The 23,252-nt window shown below is 37.9% G+C and overlaps 2 protein-coding genes across 5 annotated transcripts in view; both read right to left on the bottom strand.

The window, feature by feature from the left end:
• CD163L1 (CD163 molecule like 1) overlaps window positions 1-23,252 on the bottom strand; it is an 85,680-nt gene that overhangs the window by 44,196 nt on the left and 18,232 nt on the right. For 3 of the 4 annotated variants that reach the window (XM_064377483.1, XM_064377484.1, XM_064377485.1), the window contains 4 exons: window positions 15,633-15,953; window positions 12,390-12,728; window positions 4,194-4,514; window positions 2,046-2,366 (listed from right to left, as the gene is read on the bottom strand). In XM_064377483.1, coding sequence (XP_064233553.1) covers window positions 2,046-2,366; window positions 4,194-4,514; window positions 12,390-12,728; window positions 15,633-15,953 — 1,302 coding nt within the window. The remainder of the gene's footprint in view (window positions 1-2,045; window positions 2,367-4,193; window positions 4,515-12,389; window positions 12,729-15,632; window positions 15,954-23,252) is intronic. The other variant, XM_021671249.2, reaches the window with a different exon arrangement.
• LOC105731209 (ubiquitin-like protein 4A) lies at window positions 19,079-20,992 on the bottom strand. The gene has a single exon (XM_064376759.1). It carries the CDS (start codon window positions 19,702-19,704, stop codon window positions 19,231-19,233), a length of 474 nt encoding a protein of 157 aa, XP_064232829.1. The 5' UTR covers window positions 19,705-20,992; the 3' UTR covers window positions 19,079-19,230.

The following is a 23,252-nucleotide window of genomic DNA, read 5'->3' as shown; positions in this document are numbered from 1 at the left end:
TGATGATCAATGATGTTGAGCACTTTTTCATATGCCTATTATGTTAAGTGAAACAAGCCAGTTGCAGAAAGACAAACATCACATGATCTCACTTATTTCTGGGATCTAAAAAGCAAAATAATTGAACTCATGGACATATAGAGTAGAAGGATGGCTCCCAGAGGCTGGGAAAGGTAGTGAGGGGCTGGGGAGAAGGTGGGGATGGTGAATGGGTACAAAAAATAGAAAAAAATTAGTAAAACCTGCTATTGATAGCACAATAGGGTGACTAAAGTCAATAATAACTTAAGTATATATTTTTAAAGACATTAAAGAATGTAATTGGATTGTTAACACAAAGGATACATGCTTGAGGGGATGGAAACCCCACTCTCCATGATGTGCTTATTTCACATTGCACACTTGTATCAAAACATCTCATGTACTCCATAAATATATATACCTACCATGTACTCACAGACATTTTAAGAAATAATTTTTAAAACTTTATGAACAAAGGAATAACTGCACCACCATGTTTATTGCAACACTATTCACAATAGCCAAGATATGAAATCAACCTAAGCGTCCATCAATGGATGAATGAATAAATAAACATGGTATGTATATATACACAATGGAATACTATTCAGTCCTAAAAAAGAATGAAATCTTACTACTTGCAGCAACATGGATGGCCTGGATGACATTATGTTATGCAGAATAAGCCAGGCATCAAAAGACAAATATCACATGTTCTCACTTGCAAGGGGGAGCTAAAAAGTCATCTCATGGAGATAGAGAGTAAATGATAGTTACCAGAGGCTGGGAAGGGTATGTGTGTGGTGGGCAGGCAGGATGAAGAGAGGTAGCTTAATAGTTACAAACATACAGTTAAACAGAAAAAATAAGCTCTAGTGTTCAATAGCACAGTAGGGTGACTATAGTTAAAAACAACATATTGTATATTTTAAAATAGCTAGAAGAGAAGATTTGAAATGTTACCAACACAAAGAAATGATAAACGTTTGAGGTGAAAGATATCCTAAATACCCTGACTTGATCGTTTACACTCATGCAGCATTCCATGCATGAGTCAAAACAACATACGTAGCCTGTAAATATGTACATGCATTATAGATCAGTAAAGATAATTTAAAAAAGAGAATAGTGCATTGGGAGAACAAGCTTCCAGAAAACAACAGGTAAAATCCAAATTGGAAGATCTCTGAAGAAAGATTGTGATTATTTGTAAATCGTAACTCTATGTCGATCTACATTAAAAGGGAGAATTAAAAATTTTAAATTTATATCAGAGCTTAATGAGTCTTTAAGATAAAATTCAATAGCTTATCCACTCATCTTGGAAAGAATGTATAGACTAAGAAATGAATATGTTGAAAACAAGGAAGCCGGAAGACCAATAATGTATCTGAGTCAGGGAATCCAACTCTTCTAAAATTGTACTACATAGGTAGTTGTATGTGAATTTTTTCTTTGCACCAGTTTAAAGTTGTCTAATAAAAACTGTGGTCTTAGAGAAGGAATCTACAAGGCAATTCTTGACATCTTTAAAATAATTTAAACCATAAGCCCAGACCTCTGGATGAGGTTTATTGATTCTAATATTATTGGGACTGATCTTACATAAATAAATCTTTCAGGTAAGATTGAGTATTTGAGCCATCTTGGGAACTAATTTTTGAGAAATTGGGTGATTCAACATAAGGGTTCATTTATTTAAATAAATAACTGAATTCTCATTATTTTTTCCTAAACTGATTTGACGTCTTTTTGTAGAATTGTAGTATTGACTAGTGGTTTGATGAAACTAACTTCAGGAAAATTTGGGTAAATATTAGAAAATTAGGTTTCATTTCTTGAGAAAACAGGTTTGATCCCATAAAAAGATATTAAAAATGAAAACTGAGAATATGATGTATGGTTAGCTCTAAAAAAGTGAGAAATGAATACTCTGTCATAAACGCACTGATTAAGAAAAAAGAGGGCATATTAGAGAACCCAGGCAGTTTCTTTTACAGGAAGCCCTGGTTTGGGTATCTTACCAGAACAGACCACTCCAACATCTTCATGGTGACTGCAGAAAGTATTTCCCCAGCCACTGTGCCTGCATGACCAGACATCTGACTCATCTCCATCACAGGAAACATCACTGAGCCAAATTCTTCCATATCCTGCAGAAGCATTTCCCAGACCCATGCCAATGATAGAAGATGGACAGTCCAGCTGGCTACACACCACAGCTGCAGCATTATGGTTCCAACCGTCATCACACACTGTGCCCCATCGTCTTTGAAAGTACACCTCCAGTCTTCCTGAGCAGCGGGTGCTGCCGCCCACTAGCCTCAGGCCCCATGTATGATTACCTGCATCAAGAACAATGAAGCAAGTAGTTAATGGGTGTGATGGTTTATGTGTCAACTCGGCTGGGCTATGATACCCAGTTATGTAGTCAAACACCAGTCTAGACGGTGCTGTGAAGGTATTTTTTTTTTAGATGTAATTAACATTTAAATCAGCAGACTTTGAGGATAGCAGATCGTTCTCTATAATGTGAGTGGGCCTCATTCGATCAGTTGAAGACCTTTAGAGAAAAGACTAATGTCCTCCGCACTTTCTTGAGATTCAAGCCTGCACATCAGCTCTTCTCTGGAGTCTGCTGGCCTCCCCCGCAGATTTTGGACTTATTTCCCCACCCACTGTATAAGCTCCTATAATTACTTACACAATTGATGAAACCAATTCCTTAAAATACATCTGTCTCTCTCTCCCTCTCTCTACGTACATACATATATACGCACACACACGTGCACACACACAGACACACAAACACACACACACACACACAGAGAGAGAGAGAGACTCACATTCTATTGGTTTTGTTTTCCCAGAGATCCCTAAATAACACAGAATTTGGTACTAATAGTAATTCTAGAGGAACAAAATCTTAAGGGTGAGTTTTATGAATTAATGCTATAATTCATGACGATTCTAGAATTGGTTCTTGAATAGCACTAATGATTTATATCCAGTAGTAAAGAGGGCACTGATAGTCCATGGCATGATGTGGCAATAGATATATACAAAATCTCATCATTAGATGCTCCTAATCAAATATTCATAGGAGGCAAAGTTCTGGGTGAACATATTTGATACCTTAGGACATTTTTGTCAAATTTACAAGCATAATGAGATTGGCTGGCTGCTCCCAATTGCACTGGACAAAATAGGGAAAGAAAAGGCTGAGCTTAGAGATTCAAATTCCCAGCTGAACCGCAATATGACCTGCAAGATTTTACATCTTCCCAGAAAGAAACTAGTATCTCTTATAGCCACAGAACTGAGATTGCTGAAATCCCTCATCCGGTAAGGAGTTAAATTCTCAACCTCACAGGATGTCTACTATTAAAGTGAGGGCTTTGATTGGGACAGAATATAATTCTGAAAATTGGGATGGGGTCATATGGGAAGACCCGATGAGGTTGGGAACATTGAAACCCTAAATTTAACTGTTTCTCCTTTAACAGTAGAGACAACCATCCTCCTCTGTATGAGAATATTAACCCTACTTTGCTTGAAGCAATTAAATCTCCACTGAGATAACTGTCTTGAAAGGCACTCCTGATTCTCCTCAGCACCCATCTCATCAACCCTCTTTACATCTAGACTCAAGTCCCAGTAGGTTCCGAAACGTGAGGTACAAAACGTCTCATGTGGACACAAACAACCATGATTTTTCCAATTTGCACAGACAGAAATCAGAATATATGTGGGAATGAATATTAAGGATGTGAGATAATGCTAGAAGGAACATAAAGTTGGATCAGGATGAATTTACTGATATGAGCCCTAAGCAGAAACTCTAGACTTAATGATGCAGCTCAGGGTTGGTTTGTTGGATGTACATGGACCCAACGGTGGCCTTCCCTTAGTGAAGTTAAAAGGTTAGCCCGCTTCTGTATATGGTAGAGAAGGGGATCCAAAGGGCCATGGTCAGGGTCATCTACTAATTTCTTACTTTACCTGTATAAGTGGAAGAGTTCCAGGTGAAGTGAACTGAAGTCTAACTTAAAGAGAGAGTTGTGGTCCCTCAATCAATTTCCATATTTGAGCCAGTTTATAGACCCAGAAGCCCTTCCTGTGAGTACTATTATTTCTCTTGTCAGAAAAGAATAAACAAGAACAAGTCTTACCTGAGCAGGATACAATCACATCCTCTCTGTGTACACAATTATGCTTTCCCCATCCACGGTGTTCACAGTCCCAGATATTTAACTCATTTCCGATGCAAGAAACATCATCCAGCCAGATAGGTCCGTATGCTCCTCCAAAATACCTCACACCTGATATATGGATAGGCTGTCCACATCCCAATTGTTTACACACAACAGCTGCATTCCTTGGGCTCCATCTGTCATGACACACAGTTCCCCACTTTCCTTGGTATTTCACCTCTAATCTCCCGTAACAGGTACTATCATCCCCCACAAGCCTTAGGTCCAGATCTGACTTATCTGCAAGCAAGACAAAATCACATATTTGAGATTGAATGAGAGGGTCTTTTCAGAAGACGAAAGATGATATTTTCTTCACTCTTTAAATTCACCACTATAAGACTTTGCCTAATATGTGATACTTCTGGATGAAAAGTTTCATTTGGTAATTTTTTATTCAATCTTTGGAGAGAAGGTGTCTCTAAAGCATGAAACAACAAAAGCAAATTTACTGAAGTAAAGCCTGGGGAACATTGTAAAGCCTCCAAGAATGACTGCTTTGGATAAATGGGCAACGTGGAAGCATGCAGAGTTCTTTGAGGTACGGATATATTCAGGAGAAAACTCCGGCAGGTTTCTGCAGTGGAGTTCAGCATTAGCACCAAAGCTCATCCCCACATAGTCTCCATTTGAGTTTGTCCACCTATGTTTTATAAGGTAAAGGGAAGTGTATGTACATGAAACTGCCCTTTCATAAAATAAATTCCTTTCTTAAACCTTAATTTTTCCAATGTTCACAGCACTTGAGAAATTTTGAGAAAATTTGATAATCTTTTCTTTCCTTTTTTCTTTCTTTCCTTCCTTCCTTCCTTCCTTCCTTCCTTCCTTTCTTTCTCTCCTTTCATTCTTCTTCTTCCTTTCTTTCCTCTTTTTCTTCTTTCTTTCTCTTTCTTTCATTCTGTTTCTCTTTCTTCTTTCTCTCTTTCTTTACTCTTTCTCTCCCTGTTTTTCTTTTTCTTTCTCTCTCTCTCCCTCCCTTCCCTCCCTTTCTTTCTCTTTCTCTCTCTCCCTCCCTCCTTTCTTTCCCTCCCTCCCTCTCTCCCTACCTCTTTCTTTCTTTCTTTCTTTCTTTCTTTCTTTCTTTCTTTCTTTCTTTCTTTCTTTCTTTCTTTCTTTCTTTCTTTCTTCCTCCTTTCCAGGGTCTCACTCTGTCACCCAGCCTGGAGTGCTGTGGCACAGTCTTGGCTCACTACAACCTCTGTCTCCAGGGTTCAAGGATCCTCCACCTCAGCTTCCCGAGTAGCTAAGATTACAGGCACACATCACCTCATCCGGCTACTTTTTGTAGTTTTAGTACAGGCAGGGTTTTGCCATGTTGCCCAGGCCAGTCTAGAACTCCCGACCTCCTTTCGGACTCCCAAAGTGTCAGGGTTACAGGCATGAGCCACCATGCCTGGCTAAGAAATATTTTACTATGCAGCTACTACTATGATACATGAAAGTTATAATAGTTCATAATGGGTCACTTTAAAAATTCTAAAAGCTTTCCAGTTCCTTCACTGGCTATCCAGAATGACAACTCTTCCATGTGTATATAATAATCTCACATTCTATTCAACCTAGTATGTGTGTGTGTATTTGAAAACATAATATTTAAGGATTGCATAGTATACCATCATATAGAAATATAGAGATGCTGTAAGTTATTTAATCAAGACACAATTCTTGGTTACTTATGGTTAATTTTTCATTTTCATAAATTATGCTGCCATGGACATCCTTACACATAAAGTTTTGAGTATTTCACCAAGTACTTCCACAATATAATTGAAACCAATGTATTCAGTGTAGGTTAAATGTATGGGTGTATGAACAGATGTATGTATGTATATATAACATATATCATTTCCAGGTATACTAAATAAAAATGCATAGAACCAAAGCAAAGAAAAAATTTAAATTCCTGATGCAAATAAATATATAAATGTAGTGTGTTCCAGTCTAGTGTAGGATAACTAGATAGTATAATGATATAATTTCTCTACAAATCAAACTAATTTATACTTATACTGTATTTTAAGGGACTGGGTTTTTCTATGTTGCCCAGGCTGGAGTGTAGTGGCTATTTACAGGTGCAATCATAGCACCTTACAGTCTCTATCTCCTGGGCTCAAGTGATATCCCTGCCTCAGCCTCCTGAGTTACTGGGACAACAGACATGTGCCACCATGCCTGGCCAATTCATAGGTTTAATATTACCTTAAAAATTTCTAATTTTAATCCATATTTAGAAGAATAAAAAAGTAGCAAGGAATTTTATGAAAAATAAGAATACTTTGGGAATATAGATCTCAGTACATATTAGCCTATAAAAAGCTACAGTAGTTAAAATATGATGGTTCTAAAAAATAGAAGAGGGGGATTATGTATTTTACAAAGAGACTCTATAAAATACACAGAGTTCTTACACATTATGAAGACAAAAACATCACACAATAGAAAATGGCCAAAAGAACTAGAAATGATAACACATAAACAAATACAAACAAATAAGTTGGCAATAAAGAATTGGGAAAAAGCTCTCATTTGTTATCAAGGAAATAAGATTTTTGAGCATTGACTTTGGAACTAAAACAGTCCATATCTGAATTCCTGCTTCACTACTGCCCTTACAGCTGAGTGACCTGGGTGAGTTATTTTCTCTCAGTATCTCTATTTCCTCACTGTAAAATATAGATTAGAATAGTAACCCCCCTCCTGGGATTCCATGGGGATTCCATGAACCCGTATATATAAACTAATAGAACACTGCCCAGCACACCATAAATATTCAATAAATGTTAATTAATATTATTATAGTTTAAAAATCAGGGCCAGGCGCGGTGGCTCAAGCCTGTAATCCCAGCACTTTGGGAGGCCGAGGCGGGTGGATCACGAGGTCAAGAGATCGAGACCATCCTGGTCAACATGGTGAAACCCCGTCTCTACTAATACAAAAAATTAGCTGGGCATGGTGGTGTGTGCCTGTAATCCCAGCTACTCGGGAGGCTGAGGCAGGAGAATTGCCTGAACCCAGGAGGCGGAGGTTGCGGTGAGCCGAGATCGCGCCATTGCCCTCCAGCCTGGGTAACGAGAGTGAAACTCCGCCTCAAAAAAAAAAAAAAAAAAAAAAATCAGATTAGAAGTGATTCTAAAATATGAAAATATTCAGTGTTAATATGATATAGTGGAATTATAGGGAACTGAAATTGAGTAAAAAAAGAAAACGCAATTTTTAGAGGATAATGTGTCAATATATATCCAAGATTTTTAAAAAGGATGCATATGCTTTTACATGACAATTTCACTTTTAAGTATTTGGCAAGCTACATAATCAAGTATGAAAAATGTATTTCTCAGTATGTCAAGTAAAATAATACCTTTAACAGTAAAAATTTAAAAACCTTTTAAAACTTATTATGAGAATAGTTACACAAATTATAGTACATGTATGCAATATATTAAGTAGGCTTTAACAATAAGATAGATTAATAATGGCCATGTGGGATATGTCTGCGGTATATTGTTCAGCAAAAAGGGAAGACACACACACACACACACACACACACACACACAAAATCCAGAAACATAAACAACCAAAAGATCATGAAATAATTAAATGAATATGGTAGCGTTGCATGTGGATTTTAAAAATTATTTTAAATTTTTTGTATTTTGACCTTTTCACTGGGTTTATAATTTCAAAAATTAGTTTCCAAAAAGCAATCTTTATAATGTTTTCTATCAATCTATAAGAAAGAGAAAAGTCACAGTCTGCCTACAGCAGCCTTGCTGAGCTGCTGCGGGCTCTGCCCAGCTGCTGTGTAAATTTCCCTACAATTTTATTTACACAAGCAAGGTTAGAACTGCCTCAGTAATGTATCAAAATGGCAGGATCAAATTCACACATAACAATATTAACCTTAAATGTAAGTGCTCTAAATATCTCAATCAAAAGACACAGACTGGCAAACTGGATAAAGAGTCAAGACCCATCAGTATTCTGTATTCAGGAGACCCATCTCACATGCAAAAACACACATAGGCTCAAAAAAAGGGATGGAGGAAGATTTACTAAACAAATGGAAAGCAAAAAAGAGCAGGGGTTGCAATCCTAGTCTCTGATAAAACAGATTTTAAAGCAACAAAGATCAAAAGAGACAAAGAAGGGCATTACATAATGGTAAAGGGATCAATGCAACAAGAAGAAATAACTATCCTCAATACATATGCACCCAATACAGGAGCACTCAGATTCATAAAGCAAGTTCTTAATGAGCTACAAAGAGACATAGGCTTCCACACAATAATAGTGGGAGACTTAAACATTCCACCGTCAATATTAGACAGATCAACAAGACAGAAAATTAACAAAGATATCCAGAACTTGAAATCAGATCTGGATCAAGCAGACCTAATAGACATTTATAAAACTCTCCACCCCAAATCAACAGAATATACATTCTTCTCATCACCACATCCCTCTTACTCTAAAACTGACCACATAATTGGAAGTAAATCACTCCTCCCCAAGTGCAAAAGAACGGAAATCACAACAAACAGTCTGTCAGACCACAGTGCAATCAAATTAGAACTCAGGATTAAGAAACTCACTCAAAACTGCACAACTACATGGAAACTGAACAACCTGCTACTGAATGACTACTGGGTAAATAATGAAATAAAGGCAGAAATAAAGATGTTCTTGAAACCAATGAGAATGAAGACACTATGTACCAGAGTCTCTGGGACACATTTAAAGCAGTGTCTAGAGGGAAATTTATAGGACTAAATGCCCACATGAGAAGCGAGGAGAGTCCTGACATCTTCAGAAAGAAAAAAAAAAGAATAAAAAAAAGGAGAAGTGAGAAAGTTTCTAAAATAGACACCCTAACATCACAACTAAAAGAACTAGAGGAGCAAGATCAAATAAATTCAAAAGCTATTAGAAGATAAGAAATAACTAAGATCAGAACAGAACAGAAGGAGATAGAGACACAAAAACCCTTAAAAAAACCAATGAATCCAGGAGCTGGTTTTTTGAAAAGATCACAAAATAGATAGACCACTAACCAGACTAATAAAAAAGAAAAGAGAGAAGAATCAAATAGATGCAATAAAAAATGCTAAAGGGGAGATCACCACTGATTTCACAGAAATACAAACCACCATCAGAGATTACTACAAACACCTCTATGCACATAAACAAGTAAATCTAGAAGAAATGAATAAATTCCTGGACACTTACACCCTCCCAAGAGTAAACTAGGAAGAACTTGAATCCCTGAATAGACCAATAACAAGGTCTGAGGTTGTGGCAGCAATTAATAGCATACCAACCAAAAAAAGTCCAGGACCAGACGTATTCACAGCTGAATTCTACCAGAAGTACAAAGAGGAGCTGGTACTATTCCTTCTGAAACTATTCCAAAAAATTCAAAAAGAGTGAATCCTATCTAACTCATTTTAGGAGACCAACATCATCCTAACACCAAAACCTTGCAGAGACACAACTAAAGAAGAAAATTTCAGGCCAATATCAATGATGAAGATTGATGTGAAAATCTTCAATAAAATAATGGCAAACCAAATCCAACAGCACATCAAAAAGCTTTTCCAACATGATCAAGTTGGCTTCATCTCAAGGACGCAAGGCTGGTTTAACATATGCAAATCTATAAACGTAATCCATCACATAAACAGAACCAAAGACAAAAACCACGATTATCTCAATAGATGAAGAGAAGGCCTTCAACAAAATTCAACAGCCCTTTATGCTAAAAACTCTCAATAAACTAGGTATCAATAGAATATATCTCAAAAAAAAAGCTATTTATGACAAACCCACAGACAATATCATACTGAATGGGCAAAAACTGGAAGCATACCCTTTGAAAACCGACACAAGACAAGGGTGCCCTCCCTCACCACTCCTATTCAATATAGTATTGGAAGTTCTGGCCAGAGCAATCAAACAAGAAAAAGAAATAAAGGATATTCAATTAGGAAAAGAGGAAGTCAAATTCTCTCTATTTGCAGATGACATGGTTGTATATTTAGAAGACCCCATCATCTCAGCCCAAAAATCTCCTTAAGCTGATAAGCAACTTCAGCAAAGTCTCAGGACACAAAATCAATGTGCAAAAGTCTCAGGCATTCCTATACACCAATAACAGACTAACGAAGAGCCAAATCATGAGTGAACTCCTGTTTACAAATGCCATAAAGAGAATAAAATACCTAGGAATACAACTAACAAGGGATGTGAAGGACCTTTTCAAGAACTACAAACCACTGCTCAAGGAAATAAGAGAGGACACAAACAGATGGAAAAACATTCCATGCTCATGGTTAGAAAGAATCAATATTGTGAAAATGGCCATATAGCCCAAAGTAATTTATAAACTCAATGCTATCCCCATCAAGCTACTATCGGCCTTCTTCACAGAACTGGAAAAAACCACCTTAAACTTCATATGGAACCAAAAGAGAGCCCACATAGCCAAGACAATCCTAAGCAAAAAGAACAAAGCTGGAGGCATCACACTACCTGACTTCAAACTATACTACAAAGCTACATTAATCAGAACAGCATGGTACCAGTACCCAAATAGAGATATAGACAAATGGAACAGAACAGAGGCCTTGGAAGCAACTCCACACATCTACAACCATCTGATCTTTGACCTGACAGAAATAAGTTCCCTGTTTAATAAATGGTGTTTGGAAAACTGGCTAGCCATATTCAGAAAGCTGAAACTGAACTCCTTCCTTACACCTTATACAAAAATTAACTCCAGATGGATTAAAGATTTAAACATAAGACCTAACACCATAAAAAACCTAGAAGAAAACCTAGGCAATACCATTCAGAACATAGGCATAGGCAAAGATTTCATGACTAAAACACCAAAAGCAATGGCAACAAAAGCCAAAATAGATAAATCGGATCTAATTAAACTTAAGAGCTTTTACACACCAAAGAAACAATCATTAGAGTGAACTGGCAACCAACAGAATGGGAGAAAATTTTTGCAAGCTACCCATCTCACAAAGGGCTAATATCCGGAATCTACAAAGAACTTAAACAAATTTACAAGAAAAAAAAAAAAACCCATCAAAAAGTGGGCAATAGATATTACCAGACACTTTTCAGAAGAAGACATTCACTGCACTCCAGCCTGGGTGACAAAATAAGACCCTGTCTCAAAAAACAAAACAAAACAAAACAAAAACAAAAACAAACAAAAAAAAGAAGACATTCATGCAGCGAACAAACATATGAAAAAATGCTCATCATCACTGGTCATTAGGGATATGCAAATCAAAATCACATTGAGATACCATCTCACGCCAGTTAGAATGGCAATCATTAAAAAATATGGAGACAGATACTGGAGAGGATGTGGTGAAATAGGAATGCTTTTACACTGTTGGTGGGAGTGTAAATTAGTTCAACCATTGTGGAAGACAGTGTGGTGATTCCTCAAGGATCTAGAACTAGAAATACCATTTGATCCAGCAATCCTATTACTGGGTATATACCCAAAGGATTATAAATCATTCTATGATAAAGACACATGCACACGTATGTTCATTGCAGCGCTGTTTATGATGGCAAAGACTTCAAACCAGCCCAAATGCCCATCAATGATAGACTGGATAAAGAAAATGTGGCACATATACACCATGAAATACTATGCAGCCATAAAAAGTATGAATTCATGTCCTTTGCAGGGACATGGATGAAGCTGAAAACCATCATTCTCAGCAAATTGACACAAGAACAGAAATAAACAATGTATATTATTAAATTAAAAAGTTAAAAAGCAGCAGAAAAACTGTTAACAAAATTGTAAATTAGTACAACCCATTAGTTTTATATGAAGGGAGATTTCCCAATTATTTCAGAGATACAGATTATAGTCATGCAGTGATATCAGCTGCATCTGATTTCAGGGGAGATTGCTAGTGAGAAGAAAATCTCTTTTTATAATGTGCATTTGAAAAATTGTTTGTGCAGCTTAAGAGTATTTTGGGGATACGTTATAAGATCCAAAAAACCTTTTCTTCAAGCTATTAAGTGTTTCTACCTGCCAACAAATTATTTCTAAAAATTCAAATGTGTACACTCACATGATCTTTGAACCTCACCAGAACAAATTACTCCAGCATCTGATCTTCGGAAGCATGTTCGCCTTGGTCTTCCATCATATATGCAGTCCCAGAGAGTGGACTCATTTCCAGTGCAAGATATGCTGTTTATCCAAATGTCTTTAGCTTCTTTACGAGGTTTAGCGTCATGACTGCCAAAGACAGTAACCGGACATCCTAGCTGTTTACAAACCACAAGGGCTTGTTCATTCTTCCAGTTCTGGTCACATATTGTCCACCACTGTTCATGGATTCTCACCTCTACTCTCCCTGAACAATTGTCAGTTCCATCTGCCAATCGCAAATCCAAATTTGCTCCATCTAGAATGAAGTCATAGAGAAACGTCTGAATTGGGTTTGGGACAATATCCGCAGCGTCCCTCTCCTCCAACCCCTGCCATGTGAAGATTAGATGTATCCTCCATATACTGAGAAAAGTACAGACTGGAAACGCATTTTGTTTTAAAATTTCAACAAGAAGACTTCAATACTGAAGTGCTTGTTAGTCGTTATGAAAACAATCTTTTTTAAATATGAAAATTGAAATTATAAACCTAAGAAACTTGCTTTAGCCTTGCTAAAATTTAAGGAACTAAACATTACAATGGTGGTTCACGCCTGTAATCCCAGCACTTTGGGAGGCTGAGGCGGGTGGATCACGAGGTCAAGAGATCGAGACCATCCTGGTCAACATGGTGAAACCCCGTCTCTACTAAAAAAAAATACACACACACAAAAAAAAAATTAGCTGGGCATGGTGGCGCGTGCCTGTAATCCCAGCTACTCAGGAGGCTGAGATAGGAGAATTGCCTGAACCCAGGAGGCGGAGGTTGCGGTGAGCCAAGATCGTGCCATTGCACTCCAGCCTGGGTAACAAGAGCGAAACTCGTCTCAAAAAAAAAAAAAAAAGAAAAGAAAAGCCTTATAATCCTATATATCATTAATTACACTGATTTTCAAAATATTAGAGAGATCATTTTTAACGCAGTAAAATAAAGTGTTGGGAAATACTTGCATGTCAGCAACTTCAGAAAGAAAAGGCACAAAAAGTGTGCAATTAGGAAAAAGTCCCTCATGGATTTAAATAGAAACATGTTCTTTCTCATACTGTTTTCTATGAAGAAGCAAATCTTTGCTTATAAAATATATTTGTTGTAGGAAATGAAATTTGTTCAGTGGTAAATTTTGAAGGAACTGTGTTTTTGCCCCGTCAGCATATGCATCACTTGTTTGTGTTCCTGTGACTCTACTTTTTCAGGCATGCAACTAAATATATTAAATAACCCCAAGAAAGTAAAAATGTGAAGAATTCTTCTTGAAATAATTGAGGAAAGAAGATATAATTTCTATGTCTTACCTCCTCCCATTATTCGAGCTTTTCATATGTCATTACAAAAATATAATTTGCTATCTAGTGAGAAATCTGATTCACATTGAAGAGATTAGTCTTGGAAGATTTGGAGGTTTATTTTCCTATAAATAATGTGAGTCATAATGGCGATAATAATCATACCTGTATCTATTGAGAACTTCCTGGTTGCCTGGCACATTTTAGGTATTTTCCCTGCACTATTTTATTTGATGCTGTTATCCTAGTCATGATATAAGTGCAACTTGGAGATTGATTTATGCAGAGTTACATAATTTTCAAGCGACGTATTTTAGACTGTGAAACTGTGAACTGGTTTTGTTTGCTTAAAAAAAATCCTCTGACTACAGGTCTGAAGAGGCCAATGTATCTAACTACCTATCTTCCCATGTGTTGGCCATACACATCTGTTTTCACTGTTGGGACTGTTTTCCAACCTTATTTTCACATCCACATCATTCTTCACGGTCCTTCCTTACTCTTCCTGAGGCACACAGTTCCAGAAATTCCAGAGTTTGAATAGCAATTAGTCTTACAGTTAGAGATGTTATATCAAGTCAAAAGTACACTGTTATGAATTCACTTTATTGTAAGAAAATTTATCAAAATGATGAAGATTCTCTCTCTTCCTGTTTCCTCCTCCCTTCTCTCATTTCTCTCATCTTCTCATGTCTCCCACTTTTTCTCCTAACTTTTCTCTACCTGTTTTCTTTCCATTTATGTAAAGAAAAATTTTTCTTATAAAATGATGGATTGGTTAAATATACTGCAGAAAACCCTTTTGCATGGTGAAAGTGGTTGGTCCCCAAATAAAACTTGCAAGCAAACTAGTATAAAAAGAAAGAAAAGGATTAAAAGATGTTCTGAATATATTATCTTTCCCAAAAGTCCTATGAAGATGGCATGAAGCCTGTGGCTAAAGTATAGCTAAACCAATAAACCTCTTTGCCTACATACGCTTTTCTACGTACCTCGTTCCCTGCTGCATACTCTAGACTTAAGCAAAACTCTCCTTAAAAGATGTGACCTGATCTCAAATTCTATAGGAAATAAGAAGATTAAGGCATCCTGTGTAAGGCTGGTATAGTAAGATCAGTAATAATTTACTAAAGAAGCCTCTTCCATGAAGACGAACTGACTCTCAGAGGAAATTAGTTGGCTCTATAGCTAGAGATTCTCCTTTCATAAGAGTATTAGAAGGTGTGGGTTTAATCTTATTAAAAGAGTGAACAGGTTTCATTACATCTTTGAACACAAAATACTACTGTGAAAGAAATATGAGGGGATATTTTAGCCCCTGATATAAAAAACTATAAATAAACAGTGAGGAGTAACTTGCTTGTAGTTGAGAGTTGCAAACTAGAAAAGAAATGGCTATTGACAAAAATTTCACTAGTATAAGGTACAAAGTAATTAGCAAAGTCATACATTTTTAGATACGTACTCTTTGGAAATAGTTTATTATAATGGAAGGATGTGCTAAAACAAACTCAATTATAACATAGAAAAATATAGTTGTGTCTATGAATATGCAAAGTAATTATACATTTTTAAATTATACTGAATACTAATGTAAGCCATACACTTGTATAGATTAATAGCAATTTTCACTAGATTAGATATTTTGTTGCACCAATTAGAATTAAGTAAAATGGTGTTTGGGGGTTAAAAACCCATGAGGTTTACAATGTAATATGCTGCCAAAAAAAAAAAAAAAATGCAAGCATGTTCTCTAAGGAAAAATGGAAAGTGTCAATTCTTACACATCTCAATCGGTTGTAACTTCTTCAGGGTTTGGTCCTAGTTCTCCAAAAAAGTACTTTTATCGGATGTAATCATGTGGGTGTAAGTCTTACCTGAGCAGATCACAGACACATCATTCTGATGAACACACTGAAAATTTATGGTTCCGGAATGTCCGCAGTCCCAAAGAAAAGATTCGTTACCGGAGCAGGAGACACCATCAAGCCATATAACACCAGACCCTGACTCCAAATGAGGCAAGCCAGCGAAATGAAGTGCAGTTCCACATCCCAACTGCTTGCATACAACATTGGCTGCAGCACTGTCCCACTTATGGTGGCATATGGTCCCCCACCTTCCTTGGATTTTCAGCTCTACTCTCCCCACACAGCGGCTGCTTCCACCTACAAGCCTTAGTTCAAGATCATTACGATCTGAAACAGAGATATAAACACAAAGCCAAGGTGAAGTTTCAAAACTTCAGATTCCAGATCCTGCTATCCAAATAAACACAAATATATAATAAACTGAGATTCAATGAATGTCTAATTCTTGCTTTTTAAAATTTTTGCACAAGTACAAGTTTAATGTAATAGAATCTTTCCCAGGAAAGGATCATACTATGATCTTGGCAATCCACCAGAATCTCTGGCATTTGGGAAATAAAGCACAACAGAGAACAGAAATGTCCTTTCTGATTGTCAGTTAAGAACAAATCAATCAAAAGTCAAGAATGCATGCAAATTTGTTGTCAAAACATGAGCCTTTGCTGGCTCTGAGTCTAACCAGGAAACATTTTAGAACTTATAACTGTGTGTAAGCAGTGGCAATAAGATATCATTGTCATCACTGTCATCATCCTCTTATTCCTACTTCAAAAATTTTTATTCCTTTAAATGAACGAATTCAACTCCAACTTCTTCCAATATAACTTCCAATTATTCATCTTACTGGAATTTACTCTCTTGAATGATAAAAATAAAAAATAAAGCTTCCAAAGGTGAAAGCAAGTGTAACCAGCCATAAACTATGAGCTTGTTATTTTATTAAAATACTCGTTGATTTAATCCAAATCTCAGCCTTTCCTTATTTCTTCATATCACTTAGGAAAATTGACCACTACTTTACACATATATAATAAATTTATAATAAATTTATATAAATATAAATATTTATATAAATAAATAAATATTTATATAAATTTATATATTTATATAAATTTATATATTTATATAAATTTATTTTATCTATATAAAGTAGTGGTCAATTTTGTTATATATATATATGTAGAGGTGAATTTTGCTAAGTGTAAAAATATATATGTACACACACAGTTGGCCTTTAGAATCTGTGGGCTAAACATCCATGAAGTCAACAAACCACTGATTGAAACTTTGCATTTACTTGAATCTGTGTGTGTGAAACTGGCAGATACAGAAAGCCAACTAAGGGACTTGAGCATCTGCAGATTTTGGTATCCATGGAGTTCTGGAACCACACCCCTGTGAATATGGTGATATGATTGTGTGTGTGTGTGTGTGTGTGTATGGATATGTGTATATATATGTACACACTATATATATGTACACATTATATATACATACACACAATACACATAATATATTTATATATGTGTGTCTCAGAGATATTACCTGTTATATATTATATGTGTAATATATGTTAGTCATATTCTCTAATTCTTTAAAAGTTATATTTTCTTCCACTATTTGAAATGAATCTTTTCTGTCTCCTTGTTATTGATATACAAAGGGAATCCTAAAACTGAATTAATCTACACTGCCCACCTGTTACTTGAAATGAAGAAATAGAAAGTCATCTTTAGACATTAACTTGAACATTATGTTCCTTTTTCTAATTCTGTTCTGCATGCATTTTCTGTAATGCATCTTAAATAATACACCACCAAATTCTTTCAGTCAACAAAACTACAATGCTACCTTAGCACAGAACCTTGACATAGACAGAAACATTATAAAGTTATCATATATTCAAAGTCCATCTTCATCCACTGTGGTAGAAATAACATTGGATGGTAAACACAGATGTAGATTAGCAGTTTGAGTAAAGACCTTAACCCTTTCCCACCATAGCCATTTACTTGGGTATTAAAATATCCTTTTTTTTTTTTTTTTTTTTTTACTGATTCAACAAATCGCCTTTATTTTTAAACCAATTATTGGATACCAGAAGCAGCCTAGCTAATATAACTCCTTTGGATAAAAGTAGAAGTTTCACATTCACCTTTAATGTTATTTCACTTTCCAAAATTAATTTCCTGGCACCAAACAAGAACCCTGGTAAATGTATCCCCTGAGCTGCAGGCCACACATGCTCACAAGTGTGTCCCTCCATACATGGCTTCGAAGCCATATACATGGCTTTCCAGCTCTCAGTGGGTGGCCAGGGGCTTTTGTGTGCTCTTCAAAGCCTTCACCTATTGGGCCTCTGTCCATATTTCCAGCCCGGGGACTCAATATTTGGCTCCCAAGGCCCAGGTAGGAGGGTCTCCAGCACGTGGAGCACTGACCACACTGAGCTGCTCCCTTGGTGAGGGTGGAGGGGCCGGAGTGGTGTCTTCCTGCCTGTGGCTTCCTTCGAGCCTCCACCACCCCTGGGGGCCTCCTCCAAGGAGCAGGCGCTTCGATGTCCTCTAGTGCTCATGTGCAGGGCAGGCTGGGGGAGGAACTGGAACCCAGCCCGTGCTTCTGCCCCTGCCTTGGCACCCCAAGGTTTCCTCTCAGGCAAAAAGGAGCATACGAAGTGAGCCCCTCTACACAGGCGGCTGGGATGTGTTCGTCTTCCACACGGAGGCAAGTGCTGGGGATGAGGATGAATGCCTACACCAGTCCCAGCTCTGATACTGCCTTGCTGAGTCACCCATCAGCCCTAATGCTTCCTGGAGGAGGAGACAAGCAGACAGGGTGCCCCAGAGAAGAGCTGTGTCTCCAAAGGCCAGGACACCCATCTCTGGGTCACACTTGGCCATGCTTTGCTTTTGGCTTCAGTTTGTTTACTGAACAGAAGGGAGAAGAGCACTGTTAACACTCCCCGCCCTGGGCTGGGGTCAGGGCGGAGGACACTGACTCAGATCGGGAAGTCGCCCTCATTGTATAGAGTCTGCGGCTGGGGACCAAAGTGGCACTGAGACTTGCCCGAAGTTGCATCACAGAGCTGGGGTGACTTTCTCACTCCCTGGCCCCAACCTGCTTTTCCATTTGTAGAACGCACACTAGCTGTAGCAGCTGGGGGATCCAGGGCTGGCTGCAACTTGGCCTCCTGCAGCGGTGAGCTGAGGGTTATGCTGGACCCGCCAGAGGTCAGGTGACAGCTGCTTCCCCTTTCAGGCTTGGGAGGGAGTTGCTTGAGTGTATATTCTCAGTGGGCTAAATATGACACGAGAGAGCTCAGCTCTCCAAGCAGCGCCTTCTTGCTTGTCACATCAAGGCACTTTCAGAAGCTGCTGGACTCCAGCTGGGGCTCCGCCACTGCATCACCTCCGCTGTGCTGGCTCACCTCTTCCAAGGGTGTGGAAGCAAACCCAGGTCAAGCTGTGAGTGGTGCCCAGCACCCAACCAGAGCCAGGTACCTGCCAGCTATTATTATTATGAGCCCAACTGCAACAGGAGAACACACATTGTGTGACGTTCAGCCACGGCCTGGCGTCGGGCACCTCCCTATGCTCTGAAAATGCTATTTGGAGAAGCCCTTCCCCGTCGTCTCAGTCACTTCTGGGTGCAGGAAGCTGCTGGCCAACCGTTTGATATCGTCCAGCGTCCGGCGGCTCAGGGACCTCTCGTAATCCCTCTGTAGCTGTTCCAGGACTCTGCTGGCATCTGCCGCGCTGAAGTGGCAGGTCAAGGCTTTGGAGATCAGCTGCCAGACCTGCGGGGGTGGGGAGTCGGCCAGTCTCTGGCCAGCGCCTTCTTCTAGCAGCACCTTCTCCAGGGGTTTGACCACTAGGTTGAGCTTGGAGTTGGGCCCGATGCTACAATCCGAGAGTCGTTTCCCATCTGCCAGGGCCTTGCCCTTGAAGAGCAGCCGCTGCTGGCGCACGGGGACATTCAGCTTCTCTGAGACCAGCTGCTTCAGCGTGGACACCAGCTCGTCCTCCGGCACCTGCAGGTTGTACTCGCGGCCCTGCAGCGCCTTCACCGTCAGCTGCATGGCGGCTTTTGATTATTTAGAAGGGGAATTTCATCTTCCACTCTTCTCCCACTTCTCCCAGTCTTTGCCTAGGTCTTCTAAGAATCCAAGAGTACATTGTCTCTCTCTCTCTCACTCTCTTTCTTTCTCTCCAATTGCTAGTTTTGTCCCCATATCTCTCAGTTAAATGAGTGTTTTTTTTTTTTTACAGATTATTCACTTTTATTTAATAAATTAACATACAGTAAAATTGACTGGTTTTGTGATTTGTGTGTGTACAGTTCTATGAATTGTAATACATGTATTAATTTGTGTAACTATTACCATAGTAAGAATATAGAAATGTTTTTCCCCATTCACTCATTGAAAGACAGCTAGTCACAGTGTATTATTATTTTAATATATTGCTAGATTCAAGAAATAGAATATCATATTAGCAATATTTTTAAACTATTTATATTTTTGTATTTTTGTTGATACATACTAGTCGTATGTATTTTGGGGATACATGTGATATTCTTATACCTACATATAATGTGAAATATTCAAATTAGGGTAATTTGGATATCTGTCACCTCAAAAATTTATCTCTTCTTTGTGGTGAGGACACTCCAAATTTTCTCTTCTATTTAGATGTTCTTTTCTTAATTTAAGAATTGATTAAGGAAATAGATTCCCAGAAATAATGTGGAACCCGAGGGTGTAGGCATACTCAAAGAGATTCACAATTGGGTATACCAGCTCTTTGAGTCAAAACACTGCCTTTTGCTTTTGTTGTTTTGAGCAGAGATCCTGTTACTTGCAAAAGCCTTTCCCTGCCTCAGTTTTGGACTTGTACTTTTTTGACTACCATGTCTAGAAAAGAGCGTAAGATAAAAAGGGAGATAGTCAACGCCCAACAGGGTTTGTTCCCCTTTTTGTCTCTTTGGTGCCCAACATCCAGTCATCCAAGGGAAAAAAAGAAGAAATAAAGAAGAATGACACTTCTCATTTCTACTGCATGTATATATGACTTCTACGGAAGGTGAGATTATTGAGGCCATAGAGTAAGTTTATAAACCTAAAGATGGAATTAGCATTTTTCCAAGAAGAGATTATTATAGTGTTATATATTTTAAAAGAGATAGTCAATATATAGGGGATATTAACTCAAAATGTGTTTTTTTAAAGTAGGCATAAGAAAGGAAACTATGTATCTTTGTAAATATATTTAAGTGTATTCAAAATTTCCTCATAAATTAAGTTTTATTTTTGTATACTAATTTATGTAAAAGCTGCCTAATTGTAGTACACAAAGTTCAGAACCCACCAAAAGAGACCCTCAGTAAACCCAGACTTTGAAAAGCTATCCTAAAGCAGCAGTTCCCAACCTTTGTGGCACCAAAGATTGATTTTGTGGAAGAAAATTTTTCCACAAAAGGAGGGGGAATGGGGCAGAATGGCGATGATTCCAGGATAAAACTGTTCTGCCTCAGATAATCAGACATTAGACTCTCACAAGGAGTGCACAACCTAGATCCCCCAAATGCACTCCTGTGAGAATAGGGTTTGTGTTCCTGTGAGAATCTAATGCCCACACTGATCTGCGAGGAGGCGGAGCTCTCTCAGGGATGCTCTCTTGCCGGCCTCTCACCTCCCGCTGTGTGGCACAGTCCCTAACATGCCGTGACAGGAACCAGTTCACACCCCGGGGGTTGAGACCCCTGTCCTAAAGGGTACATTTCTAGAAATAAGGAATAGAACAGACTAGCCTTTGAAGGAACTGAAGCCAAGATTCAATCTCTGTGACTGAATTAAGGTTATCTGAGATTACCTTCTGCCAAAAATATAAAATCATACTACACCTAGTTGACTTTATAATTTTTCATGAATTGTGCATCTTACTCAGAAATAATAAAAGTATGGAGAAGATAACATGATTAAAAACCAAGAGAAAAAAAGACACAATCAACAGGAGGTATGAATTACCAGAAACAGATTGTAAATCACCATCCTTAATATGTACAACAAAATAAAAGGCAAGACAGAAAATTTTGGCAGAAAAATAAAAATAAAAAACTATAAAAATAAACCAACTGAAGGTTCCAGAACTGAAAAATGCAGTTAATTAAATTAATAACACAATAGATTAGTTTAATAAAATTCATCAAAGAAAAAAGTATTAGCATGCTGTAGGATACAAGCAGAATCAAGCAGAAAAAGACAAAATCATAGGAAATGCAGGAAAAAAAGTTTCAAGAGGCACAAAGTAGGGAATAAGAAAACAAATATTCATGTAATTGCAGTTTCAGAGAGTAAAAAGATAGAGAATTCAGAAAAAAAAAAAAAAAAATTGAAAATATAGTAGATAAGGGCCAGCACAATGGCTCATGCCTGTAATCCCAGCAATTTGGGAGACTGAGGCTGGCAGATCAGTGGAGGTCAGGGGTTCAAGACCAGCCTGGCCAACATGGTGAAACCCCGTCTCTACTAAAAATACAAAAATTTGCTGGGCGTGATGGCATGCACCTGTAATCCCAGTTACTAGGGAGGCTGAGGCAGGAGGATCACTTGAATCCAGGAGGCAGAGGTTCCAGTGAGCCGAGATCACGCCACTGCACTCCAGCCTGGGCAACAGAGAGAGACTTCATCTCAAAATAAAAAATACATATATGTTAAGAATTTGCCAAAAATTGAGACTCTTCAAATATAGCCCCAGATTCAATCATCGTCATGAACTACAACACAGGAACACAAAGAATGTGACATCGAAGCACATAATGGTAAAATGGAAATTAAAAACAGAAAAAAAAAAAACACTTTAAAAGCACCAAGAGCCTAAGATGAGTTCCCTTTGGAGAAAATTCAATAAAAACGACAATTCCCTTTTCAACAGAAAAGAAAAAATCATAAAACATGGAACAATTGCACTCCAGCCTGGGTAACAAGAGCGAAACCCCGTCTCAGAAAAAACAAAACAAAACAAAACAAAAACATGGAACAATACTTTCAAGAGAGTAAAAGGAATACAGAACAGCCTAAAATTCTGAGATAATTCTTAAAGATGATATTGCTAGTTTTCCCTTTAAAAAATAAATCATTATGACAAATTTGAACATAGATTTCCTTTTTTAAATTTCCATTTGTCAAAAGTCTTACTAAACAGATAATTACAGTATCCAAATTATGATTACCATTATTATTCCCCTGATATGGTTTGGATGTTTTGTCCGCTCCGAATCTCAGGTTGAAATGTGATTCCCCAGTATTGAAAGTGGGGCCTGTGGGAGGTGTTCAGGTCATGGAGGTGGGTCTTTCATAAATGGCTTTGTGTCCTCCCTACAGTAATGAGTTCATAGGGGAGCTGGTTGTTTAAAGATCCTGGCACCTCCCGCACCACCTTGCTCCCTTCTCTCTTGCTTCCTCTTTCCACATGATATGTTGACTTCTCTTTGGCCTTCTGCCATGATTGTAAGTTTTCTAAGGTCATCACCAGAAGTCGTTGCTGGTTCCATGATTCACGCACAGCCTTCAGAACCATGAATCAAATAAACCTCTTTTCTTTATAAATTATCCAGTCTCAGGTATTC

This window comes from Aotus nancymaae, unplaced genomic scaffold, assembly GCF_030222135.1.
Source record: "Aotus nancymaae isolate 86718 unplaced genomic scaffold, 86718_ANA_hifiasm-v0.15.2.pri h1tg000016l, whole genome shotgun sequence".
NCBI classification, from domain to species: domain Eukaryota; kingdom Metazoa; phylum Chordata; class Mammalia; order Primates; family Aotidae; genus Aotus; species Aotus nancymaae.
Note: the sequence above shows the minus strand (reverse complement) of the source record. Positions and strands in the feature narration are given on the sequence as shown.